Raw genomic sequence first — 18,162 nt, 5'->3', positions numbered from 1 at the left:
TTTTTGGAGGGGATTTTCTGTCAAGAGCCTTAAACATTTTTATGCCTTTTGTCCCAATATTTTTACTCTAAGCATCATGAGAAAGTAATCAGAAATAATGGTAGATTTTGGATAAGGAGGATAAACACAGTGGAAACAATTCATATGCTTAATAATTGGTAAGGATTACATAGGTTGTGATCCACTGATAAGCTAAAATACTATGTAACTATTAAAAGTATATTCTGAGTACTAATAGTATATTGGAGAGCTGAGGCTCCGGCATCGGTCAGAGCGCAGGGAGAGGACTGGGGTTGGCAGCGTGAACGCAGGCTGAAGGGGGTTAGTGCACCACGGCTAGCCGGGAGGGAGTTGGGGAAAATGTTTGGACCTGCCGAAGAGGCAAGAGACTTTTTCTTCCCTCTTTGTTTCCTGGTGCTCGAGGAGAGGGGATTAAGAGCTCTGCTTAAAGGAGCTCCAGAGACGGGTGTCAACCACGGCTAAAAGCGTGTGGACCCCTGAGACGGGCATAAGACGCTAAGGCTGCTGCTGCTGCCGCCACCAAGAAGCCTGTGTGCGAGCACAGGTCACTCTCCACACCTCTCCTCCCTGAAGCCTGTGCAGCCCACCACTGCCAGGGCCCCGGGATCCAGGGACACCTTCCCCGGGAGAACGCACGGCATGCCTCAAGCTGGTGCAATGTCACGCCAGCCTCTTCCGAAGGCCCACCCCGCACTCCGTACCCCTCACTCCCCTAGGCCTGAGTGAGCCAGAGCTCCCGAATCAGCGGCTCCTTTAACCCCGTTCTGTTTGAGTGATGAACAGACGCCCTCAGGCAACCTACTCGCAGTTGCGGGGCCAAATCCAAAGCTGAAACCCCGGAGCTGTGCGAACAGAGAAGAGAAAGGAAAATCTCTCCCAGCAGCCTCAGAAGCAGCGGATTAAATCTCCACAATCAACTTCATGTACCCTGCATCTGTGGAACACCTGAATAGACAACAAATTATCCCAAATTGAGGAGGTGGACTTTGAGAGCAAGATTTATTATTTTTTTCCCATTTTCCTCTTTTTGTGAGTGTGTATGTGTATGCTTCTGTGTGAGATTTTGTCTGTATAGCTTTGCTTTCACCATTTGTCCTAGGGTTCTATGTGTCCATTTTTGTTTTTTTTTACTTAAAAAATTTCTTTTTCTTAATAATTATCTTTTTATTTTAATAACTTTATTTTATTTTCTTTTATCACCTTTCTTTCTTTCTTTCTTTCTACTTTTTCTCCCTTTTATTCTGAGCTGTATGAATGAAAGGCTCTTGGTGCTGCAGCCAGGAGTCAGTGCTGTGCCTCTGAGGTGGGAGAACCAACTTCAGGACACTGGTCCACAAGAGACCTCCCAGCTCCACATAATATCAGACGGCGAAAATCTCCCAGAGATCTCCATCTCAACACCAACACCCAGCTTCACTCAACGACCAGCAAGCTACAGTGCTGGACACCCTATGCCAAACAACTAGCAAGACAGGAACAGAACCCCACCCATTAGCAGAGAGGCTGCCTAAAATCATAATAAGTCTACAGACACCCCAAAACACACCACCAGACGTGGACCTGCCCACCAGAAAGACAAGATCCAGCCTCATTCACCAGATCACAGTCACTAGACCCCTCCACAAGGAAGCCTACACAACCCACTGAACCAACTTTAGCCACTGGGGACCGACACCAAAAACAACGGGAACTACGAACCTGCAGCCTGCAAAAAGGAGACCCCAAACACAGTAAGATAAGCAAAATGAGAAGACAGAAAAACACACAGCAGATGAAGGAGCAAGATAAAAACCCACCAGACCTAACAAATGAAGAGGAAGTAGGCAGTCTACCTGAAAAAGAATTCAGAGTAATGATAGTAAAGATGATCCAAAATCTTGGAAATAGAATAGAGAAAATGCAAGTAACATTTAACAAGGACCTAGAAGAACTAAAGATGAAACAAGCAATGATGAACAACACAATAAATGACATTAAAAATACTCTAGAAGGGATCAATAGCAGTATAACAGAGGCAGAAGAAAGGATAAGATAAAATAGTGGAAATAACTACTGCAGAGCAGAATAAGGAAAAAAGAATGAAAAGAACTGAGGGCAGTCTCAGAGACCTCTGGGACGACATTAAACGCACCAACACTCGAATTATAGGGGTTCCAGAAGAAGAAGAGAAAAAGAAAGGGACTGAGAAAATATTTGAAGAGATTATAGTTGAAAACTTCCCTAATATGGGAAAGGAAATAGGTAGTCAAGTCCAGGAAGCACAGAGAGTCCCATACAGGATAAATCCAAGGAGAAACACACCAAGACACATATTAATCAAACTATCAAAAATTAAATACAAAGAAAACATATTAAAAGCAGCAAGGGCAAAACAACAAATAACACACAAGGGAATCCCCATAAGGTTAACAGCTGATCTTTCAGCAGAAACTCTGCAAGCCAGAAGGGACTGGCAGGACATATTTAAAGTGATGAAGGAGAAAAACCTGCAACCAAGACTACTCTACCCAGCAAGGATCTCATTCAGATTTGATGGAGAAATTAAAACCTTTTCAGACCAGTAAAAACTGAGAGAGTTCAGCACCACCAAACCAGCTTCACAACAAATGCTAAAGGATCTTCTCTAGGCAAGAAACACAAGAGAAGGAAAAGACCTACAATAACAAACCCAAAACAATTAAGATAATGGGAATAGGAACATACATATCGATAATTACCTAAAATGTAAATGGATTAAATGCTCCCACCAAAAGACACAGACTGGCTGAATGGATACAAAAACAAGACCCATATATATACTGTCTACAAGAAACCCACTTCAGACCTAGAGACACATACAGACTGAAAGTGAGGGGATGGAAGAAGATACTCCATGCAAATGGAAACCAAAAGAAAGCTGGAGTAGCAATTCTCATATCAGACAAAATAGACTTTAAAATAAAGACTATTATGAGAGACAAAGAAGGACACTACATAATGATCAAGGGATCAATCCAAGAAGAAGATATAATAATCGTAAATATTTATGCACCCAACATAGGAGCACCTCAATACGTAAAGCAAATACTAACAGCCATAAAAGGAGAAGTCGACAGTAACACATTCATAGTAGGGGACTTTAACACCCCACTTTCACCAACGAACAGATCATCCAAAATGAAAATAAATAGGGACACAAGCTTTAAATGATACATTAAACAAGACGGACTTAATTGATATTTGTAGGACATTCCATCCCAAAATAACAGAATACACATTTTTCTCAAGTGCTCATGGAACATTCTCCAGGATAGGTCATATCTTGGGTCACAAATCAAGCCTTGGTAAATTTGAGAAAATCGTAATTATATCAAGTATCCTTCCCTACCACAACGCTATGAGACTCGATATCAATTACAGGAAAAGATCTGTGAAAAATACAAACACATGGAGGCTAAACAGTACACTACTTAATAACGAAGTGATCACTGAAGAAATCAAAGAGGAAATCAAAAAATACCTGGAAACAAATGACAATGGAGACATGACGACCCAAAACCTATCGGATGCAGCAAAAGCAGTTCTAAGAGGGAAGTTTATAGCGATACAATCCTACCTTAAGAAACACGAAACATCTCGAAGAAACAACCTAACCTTGCACGCAAAGCAATTAGAGAAAGAAGAACAAAAAAACCCCAAAGTTAGCAGAAGGAAAGAAATCATAAAGATCAGAGCAGAAATAAATGAAAAAGAACTGAAGGAAACGAGATCAAAGATCAGGAAAACTAAAAGCTGGTTTCTTGAGAAGATAAACAAAATTGATAAACCGTTAGTCAGACTCATCAAGAAAAAAAGGGAGAAGACCCAAATCAGTAGAATTAGAAATGAAAAAGGAGAAGTAACAACTGACACTGCAGAAATACAAAAGATCATGAGAGGTTACTACAAGCAACTCTATGCCAATAAAATGGACAACCTGGAAGAAATGGACAAATTCTTAGAAATGCACAACCTGCAAAGACTGAATCACGAAGAAATAGAAAATATGAATAGACCAGTCACAAGCACTGAAATTGAAACTGTGATTAAACATCTTCCAACAAACAAAAGCCCAGGACCAGATGGCTTCACAGGTGAATTCTTTCAAACATTTAGAGAAGAGCTAACACCTATCCTTCTGAAACTCTTCCAAAATATAGCAGAGGGAGGAACACTCCCAAACTCATTCTATGAGGCCACCATCACCATGATACCAAAACTATACAAGGAGGTCACAAAGAAAGAAAACTACAGGCCAGTATCTCTAATGAACATAGATGCAAAAATCCTCAACAGAATACTAGCAAACAGAATCCAACAGCACATTAAAAGGATCATACACCATGATCAAGTGGGGATTATCCCAGGAATGCAAGGATTCTTCAATATACGCAAATCAATCAATGTGATACACCATATTAACAAATTGAAGGAGAAAAACCATATGGTCATCTCAATAGATGCAGAGAAAGCTTTTGACAAAATTCAACACCAATTTATGATAAAAACCCTCTAGAAAGTAGGCAGAGAGGGAACTTTCCTCATCATAATAAAGGCCATATATGACAAACCCACAGCCAACAACATCCGCAATGGTGAAAAACTGATAGCATTTCCACTAAGATCAGGAACAAGACAAGGTTGCCCACTCTCACCACTCTTATTCAACATAGTTTTGGAAGTTTTAGCCACAGCATCAGAGAAGAAAAGGAAGTAAAAGGAATCCAAGCTGGAAAAGAATAAGTAAAGCTGTCACTGTTTGCAGATACATAGAGAATCCTAAAGATGCTACCAGAAAACTACTAGGGCTAATCAATGACTTTGGTAAAGTAGCAGGATACAAAATTAATGCACAGAAATCTCTGACATTCCTCTACAGTAATGATGAAAAATCTGAAAGTGAAATCAAGAAAACACTCCCATTTACCATTGCGACAAAAAGAATAAAATATCTAGGAATAAACCTACCTAAGCAGACAAAAGACCTGCATGCAGAAAATTATAAGACACTGATAGAAGAAATTAAAGATGATACAAACAGATGGAGAGATATACCACATTCTTGGATTGGAAGAATCAACATTGTGAAAATGACTTTACTACCCAATGCAATTTACAGATTCAATGCAATCCCTATCAAACTACCACTGGCATTTTTCACAGAACTGGAACAAAAAATTTCACAATTTGTATGGAAACACAAAAGACCCTGAATAGCCAAAGCAATCTTGAGAATGAAAAACGGAACTGGAGGAATCAGGCTCCCTGACTTCAGACTATACTACTAACCTACAGTAATCAAGACAGTATGGTAGTGGCACAAAAACAGACATATAGATCAATGGAACAGGATAGAAAGCCCTGAGATAAACCCTCGCACATATGGTCACCTTATCTTTGATAAAGGAGGCAGGAATGTAGAATGGAGAAAGGACAGCCTCTTCAATAAGTGGTGCTGGGAAAACTGGACTGGTACAGGTAAAATTATGAGATTACATCACTCCCTAACACCATACACAAAAATAAGCTCCAAATAGATTGAAGACCTAAATGTAAGGCCAGAAACTCTCAAACTCCTAGAGGAAAACATAGGCAGAACACTCTATGACATAAATCACAGCAAGATCCTTTTTGACCCACCTCCTAGAGAAATGGAAATAAAATCAAAAATAAACAGATGGACCTAATGAAACTTCAAAGCTTTTGCACAGCAAAGGAAACCATAAACAAGACCAAAACACAACCCTCATAATGGGAGAAAATATTTGCAAATGAAGTAACTGACAAAGGATTAATCTCCAACATTTACAAGCAGCTCATGCAGCTCAATAACAAAACAAACAACCCAATCCAGAAATGGGCAGAAGACCTTAATAGACATTTCTCCAGAGAAGATATACAGACTGCCAACAAACACATGAAAGAATGCTCAACATCATTAGAGAAATGCAAATCAAAAGTACAATGAGATATCATCTCACACCAGTCAGAATGGCTATCATCAAAAAATCTAGAAACAATAAATGCTGGAGAGGGTGTGGAGAAAAGGGAACACTGTTGCACTGCTGGTGGGAATGTGAATTGGTACAGCCACTATGGAGAACAGTTTGGAGGTTCCTTAAAAAACTACAAATAGAACTACCATATGACCCAGCAATCCGACTACTGGGCATATATCCTGCGAACCGTAATTCAAAAACAGTCATGTACCAAAATGTTCATTGCAGCTCTATTTACAATAGCCAGGAGATTTCCATCCTAAGTGTCCATCATCGGGTGAATGGATAAAGAAGATGTGGCACATATATACAATGGAATATTACTCAGCCATAAAAAGAAACAAAATTGAGCTATTTGTAATGAGGTGGATGGACCTAGAGTCTGTCATACAAAGTGAAGTAAGTCAGAAAGAGAAAGGCAAATACCGTATGCTAACACATATATATGGATTTTATGAAAAAAATGTCATGAAGAACCTAGGGGTAAGACAGGAATAAAGACACAGACCTAGTAGAGAATGGGCTTTAGGATATGGGGAGGGGGAAGGGTAAGCTGTGACAAAGTGAGAGAGTGGCATGGAGATTACCAAAGGTAAAATAGATAGCTAGTGGGAAGCAGCCTAATAGCTTATAGCACAGGGAGATCAGCTCGGTGCTTTGTGACCACCAAAGGGGTGGGATAGGGAGGGTGGGAGGGAGGGAGACGCAAGAGGGAAGAGATATGGGAACATGTGTATATACATAACTGATTCACTTTGTTTTAAAGCAGAAACTAACACACCATTTTAAAGCAATTATACTGCAATAAAGATGTAAAGAAATAGTATATTGGAAATACTTATAAGTTACTTGTTAGAACATTTGGATATAAATCACATACATCGCATGATCCTACACATTTCATGTTAAATAGGGACCTCATGGAACTCTGAATTCCACTCAGACCTGTTCATGACCAGTTAAGCTTAGACATTTGAGTCATTTTGTTTTATTGGCCGTTCCGCACGGCATGCCGGGACCCTATCTCTCCGACCAGGGATTGAACCTGCGCCTCCTTCAGTGGAAGTGGGGAGTCCTAACCACTGGACCGCCAGGAAAGTTCCTAGAAGTCATTTTTGACCTCCTCCGTTGCATTTGGTATCTTCCTCTATCACACTGACGAACACTATCAGTTTCAGCTTTAAATTATATTGCCTCTGTCACCTCCTGTCCCTCTTCCCGGCCGTTTCTTTAATCCAGGTCCCTTCAGGTCTTGTTGGGTCAGCTTCACTGATTTCATCCCATAACCTGCCTGTACACTTGACCCACTGCACAGCTGCAAGAGTCCTCTCAAAATTTAGACCAGACCTTCCCACCTCCCTGACTAAAATTCCTTGAGTGGGATTCCTACTGACCTTAGAATAAAATACGGACTTTTTCTCATGGCCTGCGAGGTACAAAATTATCTGGTCCCTGCTTCTCTTTGTAACCTCAGTCTGAGCCTACCCCTTGTCCAAGCATCGTGCTGTTTCTCTAACATGTGAGCCTCTTTTCTGCTTCTGAAACTTTTGCACATGCTGTCCTTTTGCTTAGAATGCTTTCCCCCCACACTTGGCAAAGCAAAGCAGCTTCTTGTTTTCCTTCTCATCTTTACAATTACCTCTGCCCAGAGGCCGGCACTGTTCATCCTTCCCAAAACAGGCATGTCAGTCCCTACTCAGAAACTCAGTGTTGTCACGCTGTGTCTTCAGGGCCCTCAGAGTATCGGGCTGAAGGCACTTTAGAAAGATTTGTTGAGTGAGTGATTGAATGTCCTGCAGTGTCTAAGCATATTATAAGTGTATATGTATGTATACATGTGTATACATACGTAGGACATATAGTACTGTTAATGGTGATGCAAATTAACAGGTTTTTTTTAACTTTCTTCGTTGTACTTTTGTGTTTTTCAAATCTTGTAATCTATCTTATTTCTTTATTGTGGTAAAATCTACATAACATAAAATGTATCATTTTAACCATTTTTCTTCTTGTTTGTTTTTGTGGTACGCGGGCCTCTCACTGCTGTGGCCTCTCCCGTTGCGGAGCATAGGCTCCGGGCGTGCAGGCTCAGCGGCCATGGCTCACGGGCCCAGCCGCTTCGCGGCATGTGGGATCTTCCCGGACCGGGGCACGAACCCGTGTCCCCTGCATCGGCAGGCAGACTCTCAACCACTGTGCCTCCAGGGAAGACCCATTTTAACCATTTTTAAGTGTACACATCTGTGGCATTAAGTACGTTCACATTGTTGTGCAACCATCACCACCATCCATTTCCAGAATTTTATTTTTCATCTTTCCCGGCTGAAACTCTGTACCCATAAACACTAACTCCACAGTAATTTATCTTCTTTTTACTATAAGAAAAATGTTAGGAAAAGTGTGTTAGAAACAAATAGCAAACATATTTTTCAGACAAAGCTCATTTAAATATATGTCAGATTGTAAGTTTGAGTGACTATAAAACTGGTAAATTTGTACTTCACTTTATAATTTTGTATTAAAAAAACCCTATCCGTTATAAATGCAAACTGCTGAACTGACAGTTTTTGTTTTTGTTGTAAGAGCTCCACTGCAGTATAAACCATTTGTGTTGCGTTAGTAAATATACCTTTCCTGCAACTATAGTCATTCCTTGAAAAAGCAGGGTGCTAAAGCAGAGAGTCATCTGGCGGTGTGATTAGCTTTATTTCCTGATGCATGTTTTTTTTTTTAGCCTTGAATATTTGAAATGTATTAAAGTCGAAATTCTAGTTGTAATGAAACACTATTCTTTGACTTTGTAGATGTTCTGGAGCTCATATGACATAAGGAGAGTTGTATTTTGTCTTCTCAGTTAGAAATGAATGAATGAAGAGAACTCAAAAATGTTCTCTCTGGAAACCTAATTTCTTCTGTTTTTAAAATTGAAATATAGTTGATTTACAATGTGTTAGTTTCAGGTGTACAGCAAAGTAATTCATATATATATACACACACACACACACACACATACATATATACATATAGATGTGTATATATATTCTTTTCAGATTATTTTCCATTATAGGTTATTACACGATACTGAATATAGTTCTTTGTGCTATACAGTAGGTCCTTGTTGTTTATGTATTTTATTTATAGTGCTGTGTATCTGTTAATTCCGAACTCTGAATTTATTATCCCCCCTTTCCCTTTCGTAACCATAAGTTTGTTTTCTATGTCTGTGAGCGTATTTCTGTTTTGTAAATAAGTTCATTTGTATCCTTTTTTTTTAGATTCCACATATAAGTGATATCAAATAACATTTGTCTTTCTCTGTCTGAGTTCACTTAGTATCATAATCTCTAGGTCCATCCATTTTGCTGCAAATGGCATGATTTCATTCTCTCTCTCTATACACACACACACACACACACACACACACATACATATATATGTATATACACACACACACACATATCTTCATTATCCATTGATCTGTTGATGGACATTTAGGTTGCTTCCATGTCTTGGCTATTGTAAATAGTGCTGCTATGAGTATCGGGGTGCATGTATCTTTTCAAATTAGAGTTTTTGTCTTCTCCAGATATATGCCGAGGAGTGGGATTGCGGGATCATATGGTAGCTTCATTTTTAGTTTTTTAAGGATCCTCCATACTGTTCTCCATAGTGCCTGCACCAATTTACATTCCCACCAACAATGTAGGAGGGTTCGCTTTTCTCCACACCCTCTCCAGCATTTATTATTTGTAGACTTTCTGATGATGGCTAGTCTGATTGTTGTAAGGTGATACCTCCTTGTAGTTTTAATTTGCAGTTCTCTAATAATTAGTGACCTTGAGCATCTTTTCACGTGCCTGTGTCTTCTTTGGAAAAATACCTATTTAGGTCTTCTGTCCATTTTTTTATTGCATTTGTTTTTTTGTTGTTATTGGGCTGTATGAGCTGTTTATATATGTTGGAAATGAATCCCTAATTGGTTGCATCATTTGCAGATATTTTCTCCCATTCCCTAGGTAGTTTTGTTTATGTGGAAACCTTATTTCTTGACCATGAAGACTATTTCTACTGACTAGCATTCTCCCTTAGGATTTTTATTCTAGGAGATAGAGATCAGAGCAAACAGAGTCCCCTCATAATCCATCACCTTAAAAATGATGCTTCAGGTTGAGTTGACAGAAAACTATAGCATGGGAGAGGAAAAGCTGGAGAAACAGCACAACTCAGTTATTTTTAGGGGATTGTTTCATGTTTAAATAATGACAAGCAGGGCTTCCCTGGTGGCGCAGTGGTTGAGAGTCCACCTGCCGATGCAGGGGACACGGGTTCGTGCCCCGGTCCGGGAAGATCCCACATGCCGCGGAGCGGCTGGGTCCGTGAGCCATGGCCGCTGAGCCTGCGCATCCGGAGCCTGTGCTCCACAACGGGAGAGGCCACAACAGTGAGAGGCCCGCGTATCGCAAAAAAAATAATGATAAGCAAAGTGTGTAACAAATAATTGATGAAGGAATCATATCCAGAATATGTAAAGAGCATCTTATCAGGAATAACAAGACAACCTATTAGGAAAATATGCAAAGAATATGAACAGGCAAGTTACAGGAGAGAAAACATTAAAAAAATGATAGAATGTTCAATTTCAATAGTAATCAGTAGTTTTAAATTAGTATAACATCAATATATCATTTTATCTTTATGAGATTAGGAAGATTTTTAAAGGTGGACAGTGCAGAAAAGAGTTAATGATTGTTAGGTTTAAGGCTGGCTTACCAGCCTTAAGTTGGTTCTTGGCTGGGATCTGGGAACTTGGATTTCAGGAGGGTTCCTTCCATTCCCAGACCTAATAGCAGATCACTGTGTTCTAACTGTTCATGCAAAAGATATGCTTTATTCTTTCCTTCTGAGAGTCTGGAGCTTACTTTCATGCCAGGCAGAGGCTGTCTACATGACCAGTTCCTAATAAAAACTGTGGGCCTTTATGTGTAATGAGCTCCCTTGAGTGTCTAACGGGCATATTTCACACATTGCCCTGGGAATTAGAGTGACTCCACTGGGGAGGGGACCCTTGCACCTGATTTCATTTGGACTTTGTTCCCCCTTGAGCCTTTTTCCTTTGCTGATATTGCTTTGTACCCTTTTGCTGTAATAAACTATAGCTTTGAGTACAATTATATACTGAGTCCTGTGAATCCTCCTAGCGAATCTTCAAATGTGGGAGTGGTCTCAGGACCCCTGATACACTAATAATAGCAATATATTGGCCTAAGTGTGGGGAAATGGGGTCTCCAAGAATTTTGGTAGAAAAGTAAGCTGGCACTACCATTTTGGAGAATTTAGCAATGCCTAGGTAAGTTGAAGGTGGCTATGTCTATTTCCAGGTTCAGATAGTTTAGAGCAAAAGAAGATTCACACATTTGTTTAAAAAAAAAAGCATTATAATGACACTGCAGCCTTGTTGTATTGTCAACAACATTGGAAATAATGTAATTCTCTCTGAAGGAGAAATAAAATTGTTATGTTTTTTAAATGAAATATTATACAACATTTAAAATAATTCAAAATTACATCGATTGTCTGGTTAAATTTCTGTAGACTAATGTGAATCAAAAAGACAGAGGTATATTGTTGTAAATTTAAAAGCTACAGAATTCCAGGTGTATACATATGAAAATATGAAATAATGGCTAATCCAGGACAGGGTCTAAGCCCCCCCCCCCTTTCTTATTTAAATGATAAAATTGTCTTAAAGTAAGCTCTGAACCCTTTCCTTGGAAAAAATTCCACACATTACTGATCTGTGTTCTCTTTTCCATTTGCAAAACAAATCTTGAATTTCATAGTGAGTGAAGATGCTATGGCAAACTCTTTCTCTAGCAATTTATTACTTCATTGGCTCACTGCCCTTGACAATTAGGAGAAGATTTATAGACTTGTCCCCTTAATAATTGGCAATTAATTGGAGATTAGATGCCAAAAAGTACAGTATTTTTAATGTAATGAGACGGTTGAGGCTTTTCGCTTCCAAATGTCCCGGAACACAGAGTAAATGTTAACCGGCAGCATAGTTAACCCTGCCCTTTTGCACATCCACAGTAAAGAGGAGTTTTAGTTTGATGATCATAAACTTTAGCTAGTGTGGCTAGTTTGAATGTAAAGCTCAAGTGTAAACAAAGAGGGCCTATGTCTTAAGAATCCTTCCAATCTGTGTGCCCCTGGTTCACCTTGATAGGTACTGAATATGATCAGTAAGGATCTGTGTGGGATAAAGAGGGACTGTATCCTGAGTCTTCTTTGGAATTTTGTGTCTCACTCATAAGGACCTATATGGGATAAAAATATACTGAATCCTGAGATTTGGGAATGCTTTTGTCTTAGGCGGCAGTACATTTGGGTCCCATAACATCTTCACTACTTACAGTTCAGATGATAACTGTTAGTGTGTTTTTATTGTCTAGAACTCTGGTCTCCTAAGGGGAATATATATCCTAGGTTCTAGGCAATGGAGATTTTGCTGGTAAATACTTTTGTCCTTGTGGTCAAATTCAAGAGTGCCTTAGACCTAGAAGTAGAGTTGGCAGGTGTGACTGTCACCTATCAGTGATTGACCAGTTGGTTTTATTTTCTGAACTACAATTCCAGCACAGTGCCAGGAATATATTAAACATGCACTAAATGTTAACCCGTTTACACGTGTCCAGACAATTTTAGCGCAAGTAGAGTTTTATTCCCTTCCAGAAACTCTAGAAGTATCCTTTAATCCAAATTTCCCTGTGCCTGTATTTTGTTTCTGGCCATGTAAGTCAATAGGTTTTATGTTTATCTGCATTTTTAAGAAGAGTAACAGTCCATCTTTGGACTGATCTCAGCTCTTTCTCCACTGCTTCAACTGTTGTCCACTCGAGGGGTAATCTCCACCTTTCAATAAGTGCTTTCTCTTTGCTAAGCAGTGTCTGAATCTCATTTAATCCTCACAACAGGCTTGTAGCAGAACTACTGTTACATCAGAGCTCTGTTTTTACAGATGAGAAAAGTGAGGTTCAGAGATTAAGCAAGGCACTTGGGTTCACCGGCTAATAAATAGTAGAACCAGGATTTACACCCGGGCCTGTCTGTTTTAACCACCAAGATTTACTCCACTCTTCTTTCAGTTTGTTTCTCTAATGGGAAGTTGAAAATTAAGCATTTACAACAGTGCCTACCACAGAGTCATTCAATAATAATGTATAGTTTTAACTTTTGAAATTGATTTTATGAAGTGTAATTTACATACTATAAAATGCACACATTTATATATACAGTTCCGTAAATTGTTTTTATTCTTCCAACTCTCTTGAAAGTTTCTGAACATCATAGAAAAACTATGTACCAGGATATATGCTGTTACTAAAAAAACAACGAAATAGAATAAATCAAATATAACTGATACACATGCTACTACTGGCTTCCACAAGCTGAGAAAGGAGTTAACTACTTGGCAAAAGAAATAGTCCTTGCTAGACTCTTAGAATACGTACTTCAAAATCAATTATTATTGTCAATTTAGAAATTGGCTAAAGTTGATTTTCCAGATGAAACAAAGTTGGAATTTGCTTGCAGTCACATTTCACAGGCTTAGTGAATTTTATAGCCATTTATGCACATGTTCAATAATGCACTGAAATACCATCATTAAGAACCCCAAATGTAGATGCTCATTGAACTTTTTTGAGTGTTGTGGAGAAAGAAGAATGACGTTTTGAATATGGAGTCATTTGAGGCTGTCACTATTTTACATTTCTTTACTTAAGAAGAATTTGGAGCATCTTAAATATGTTTTCTTGTAGCTATAAGATTCACAGCAGGTTTCTTTAAACCCAGCAACTGGAAAACAAGTGTACGTAATCACATATATGTAATCTCATATATCCCATCATCTTTACATAATTCTATTGATGAAAAGCAAATCGTAGGTGCTCCCCACAATCAATCAGAGGGGATAACACAGTCATTAAACTCCTGGCCATGAGGAACATATGTGCCACTTTAATGTCTGTGCATTACAGTTACAGTTCCATAAGTTTTGATAAATGTATAACCCTGTGTTATTACTACCACAATTGATATTTACTGTATTGGAATCACCCAGCCTCCCAAGTTTCCTTGTGATTCCTCCTTTCAAAGAATTTTTTTCTTGAAATCACTGTTGACTCTCAGGAAGTTGTAAAAAAATAGTTCAGACTTCCTGTGTACCCTTCACCCTGTTTCTTCCAGTGGTAACATCCTTACATAACTACAGTACAGTTGCAAAGCCAGGAAACTGACATAGATACACTCCATAGATCTTACTCCCTTGTGTGTTAGTCTCTGCCTACCCTCAGCCCCAGGTAACTGCTGGACTGCTTTCTATCACTATAGTTTAGCCTGTTCTGAAGCTTTATATATAAATGGAATCATACAGTATGTTCTCTTTTGTGTCTAGCTTCTTTTGCTCAGCATTATGTGTTTGAGATTCATCCGTATTACTGTATGTGTTAGTGGTTTGTTCTTTTCAATTTTTGTGCTGCATCCTATTCGAATATAGTACAGTTTGCTTATCCATTCACCTGTTGATGGACGTTTGGGTTGTTTCCAATTTGGGGCTATTATATAATGAATAAAGTTGCTGTGAGGATTCATCTATAAGTTGTGCGTGCACATGCGCGTCTGAGTGTGTGTACTTGTTTTCATTTCTCTTGCATAAACAGTAGTGGAATTGTTGGGTTATTTGGTTAGTGAAGGTTTAACTCTATAAGATACTGTCAAATTGTTTTCCCAAGGGGATGAAACGTTTTATACACCCACTAGCAGTATAAAAAGAGTTCCTGTTGTTTCACAGCCTTGCTCTCGCTTGATTTTGATGTTGCCATTCTGGCAGGTAGGTGCTGGGATCTCATTGTGGTGTTAATTTGCCCTTTTCTGATAACTAGTGAAATTGAATATCTTTTCATGTGCTTAATGGACAATCATATATATATATATTTTATAAACTGTCTATTCAAACCTTGTGCCCATTTTAAGGAGGGGTGGGAAGTGGGGTTTGTGTGTGTCTTCTTCATTTAATAAATATTTGATGACTAATTAAATGTTTATTGAACGACCTGAGATTGACCTATGAATTTTTGTTTTGGCCACTTGAAGCCTTACAGGTACTACAACTCAAATAAAAGAGTCAAATTGGGTTTCATTAGTCTATTCTAAAATGATCAGCTAAAGCAGGGAATCTGGTTTTGAACATGATACTAAAATAAAGATCAGTAATTTCCTCCCCTACATAGGTCATAGCATCTTCTGAACCATGGCTGTCATCCCCATGACTTGCTCGTTTTGAACATGGGAAAATTGTCATCTGAAGATGTGAATTTTGTGGTTCACATGGATACTGCCTTGCTGCATTGTTTCTCTAATGCTAGAAATGCTCTTACCTAATTTTTATCTTGTCAAAAAATGGAAGGACAATCTTAGCCTTGTTATTTTTAGTTGTCACTGAAGCAGTTTTCTCCATTAAGAATGAATATTAGCGAGGTTGATCTATAAGCCTTCTGCTGATCCTGTAGACTATAATTTGTGTTTATAATTAAAAAAAAAAGTTTGGTTACCTTCTCCGTTCTATGATACATTTTTGTAACAATATACTTTTTTTTAGCTTTTGTTTTGTTCTGTTAACTGTAGAGAGTTAAAGAGAAATAAACACATAGACCAGCCCAGGTAACTACTGCTTAAACAGCAACAAAATTTGAAAAAAATTATGTTTAGTGTTTATAAATCAACACAGAAAAGTAACATCTATATATCTGTATCTGTCTATGTAATGAAGAATGATGTCTCCTCCTTTATTTCCCAAACTCAAGTCCTTCTCCCTAAAGGAAACGATTGTTAAAACTTTCTGATGATTCCTTCCATTAATACATGCTCTCTCCTTTTCTTTGTTCTTCTCACACAAAAGTAGTCAGGTAGTAGGTACAATTCCACATGTTTTCCTGCAGTACAAGCACATGAAGATGTAGCTTTCACAGAGTAGTTATGTGGGTGAACTGTGCTTTACTTCGTTGATCCCTGGTGGTTGTTTCCAGGTTTTTGGTGTTTATTTTTATTTATTTTCTGTTATAAAAATGCTGCAATAAACAATACTAGAGATTTGGGCAGACTTTTGCAAATGTATAGGGTAAATCTGTTCCAGTTGGGTCCCTGGTCAAAGGACACTTTGTAATTTGTCAGCTATTGCTAGATTGCCCTCTTTAAGGTTTCAGCCACATCCACTCCATCTAATAGTGTCTGCAAGTGTCTACGGCACATATTTTAAATGTAATAGCCTCATTTCAATTCTTTGTTATTTGAGCCTCCTAGTGTTATGTGAACTGGGACCTCCAAATTAATGCTGTTTCAATGCTGTTTTATCTTTATTACATTCTTCCTTGCTTTTTCCCCTGCAGAGGAAAACCTAAAGTAAGTCTTCTTGATGACTGAGGGTGGCGGACTAGAATGGCTTTGCGTGGCTTTCCCTCACACAGCTCTCAGGGTGCTCAGTCTCTAGGAAGCCCGATGGTTGATGCATTCTGTTTTATGTATTTCCTGTAGGAGGAAAGCTGAACAAGGACCTGCGACATTTTCTCAATCAGCGGTTCCAGAAAGGGTCGCCTGATCATGAGCTCCAGCAGACCATAAGAGATAACCTTTACCGCCATGCTGTGCCTTGTAAGTAGCCAGTTTGGAGCGTCTTACTGCGGGGTGGGTGGGTGAAAAGTTGAGGGGAGAACTAAGAGCTCAACAGCTGGTTCTGGGACACTTGGCAGTTTGCTCACGTAGTGACTCCGTAAGTCCAGGGAGTCATGATTGACAACGGGACATGCAGTACTGCGCCAGGTAAATTACTCGGTTTTCAAGTTCTGGCTTGAGAATACTGGGCAAATTATTTATCCTTTGTAAGGTCCAGTTTTCACAACCGTGAAAAGGACATCTCACTCCTACTAACTTCACAGAACTGTTAGGAAGTCAAAGTCAAATGCTCGTCAAAGCATTTGTGTACAGTATGGGCGTGGTGTAAGCCTCATAAGTGTTAACCATGATTGTCATTAATGGGGTGGACCAGGCCAGAGGACTTCATGCTCACCTCTGAGGAGATCCATGGGACTCCGATAGCCTCTCAGCAAAGGGAATGCCTCAGTGGACTCTCTCTTCTTCTCCACCTTTATCAGATTCATAAATCATGATTTCACATAGGATTTTCTTTGAAGAAATGGTTTCCACAGATTAAAAAACCCAAAGCCCCAGACCCATTAGATCAGACCAAATCTGAGAAAGCAAGACATAAAATGTAGGGACTATGACATCAGGGATTTTGTGGCATGGAAGGAAGAAAGGAAAGAAGGAAGGGAGAAGGGAATCAGCCTATGGGGTAGATGAATTGGCAGCTCAGTGGTCATGAGGTATTGCCATGCTCTACCAAACTACATTGCTGTACAGCTCATTATGAGGTGGGAATTCTGGGAAGACATACAGTTATTTGCTTTCATTCAAAAGAAGAAGAAAGAATGATTCTGATTTTATTGCTTGGGAGTTTTCTTTTCTCCTATTACCCAGTCCTTCAAAGTTTGACAGGTGTTTAGAAATATTTTTTTTAATCAGCAAAAACAAGGAGGAATAATTTGAAGTTCAAGGTACCCTGCTTATGGCTGTGATTTGTTTGCTATGAATATTTTCTTTAAAAAAATAATATTTTGCTAGTGATGTCCTAGAGTGCTATTGTTTCCTCGTACTACTGCAAAATAATGAACAGAACTGATTTCAGGCATACCATGGATCTGCAAGGACTTAGACTGGAAGTCTAGATGGGAAACTTTAGCGATCAGACTTTAGAACAGCCCTGCCTTCCTCTTCACTTATTAATAAAACCAAGGCTCCAAGAGGAAAAGAGGTTGACTACAGGTAACTTGGGTCAGTGACCCCAGGTTGCTGCTTTCTGCTGAGTGGCAGAGCTGCATTTGACAGAGAAAACATGATAATGTATTAATGTGAATCTCTGGCCCTCAGTTCTTTTAATTTTGCATCATTAGAATTGAAAACTATAATTCTAATAATATCCTAATAATAATTCCTTACACTTGGATTA

General features: G+C 39.0%; 1 protein-coding gene across 19 annotated transcripts in view; it reads left to right on the top strand.

The window, feature by feature from the left end:
- Nucleotides 1-18,162, top strand: part of MAGI1 (membrane associated guanylate kinase, WW and PDZ domain containing 1) — a 618,838-nt gene that overhangs the window by 351,135 nt on the left and 249,541 nt on the right. For all 19 annotated transcript variants that reach the window (XM_079934992.1, XM_079935000.1, XM_079935007.1 and 16 more), the window contains exon 2: nucleotides 16,632-16,748. In XM_079934992.1, coding sequence (XP_079791118.1) covers nucleotides 16,632-16,748 — 117 coding nt within the window. The remainder of the gene's footprint in view (nucleotides 1-16,631; nucleotides 16,749-18,162) is intronic.

The sequence above is a fragment of the Stenella coeruleoalba genome (genome assembly GCF_951394435.1).
Source record: "Stenella coeruleoalba genome assembly, chromosome: 10".
Classification (NCBI taxonomy): Eukaryota; Metazoa; Chordata; class Mammalia; order Artiodactyla; family Delphinidae; genus Stenella; species Stenella coeruleoalba.
The sequence above is the reverse complement of the archived record's forward strand: the minus strand, read 5'-3'. Positions and strand labels throughout refer to the sequence as shown.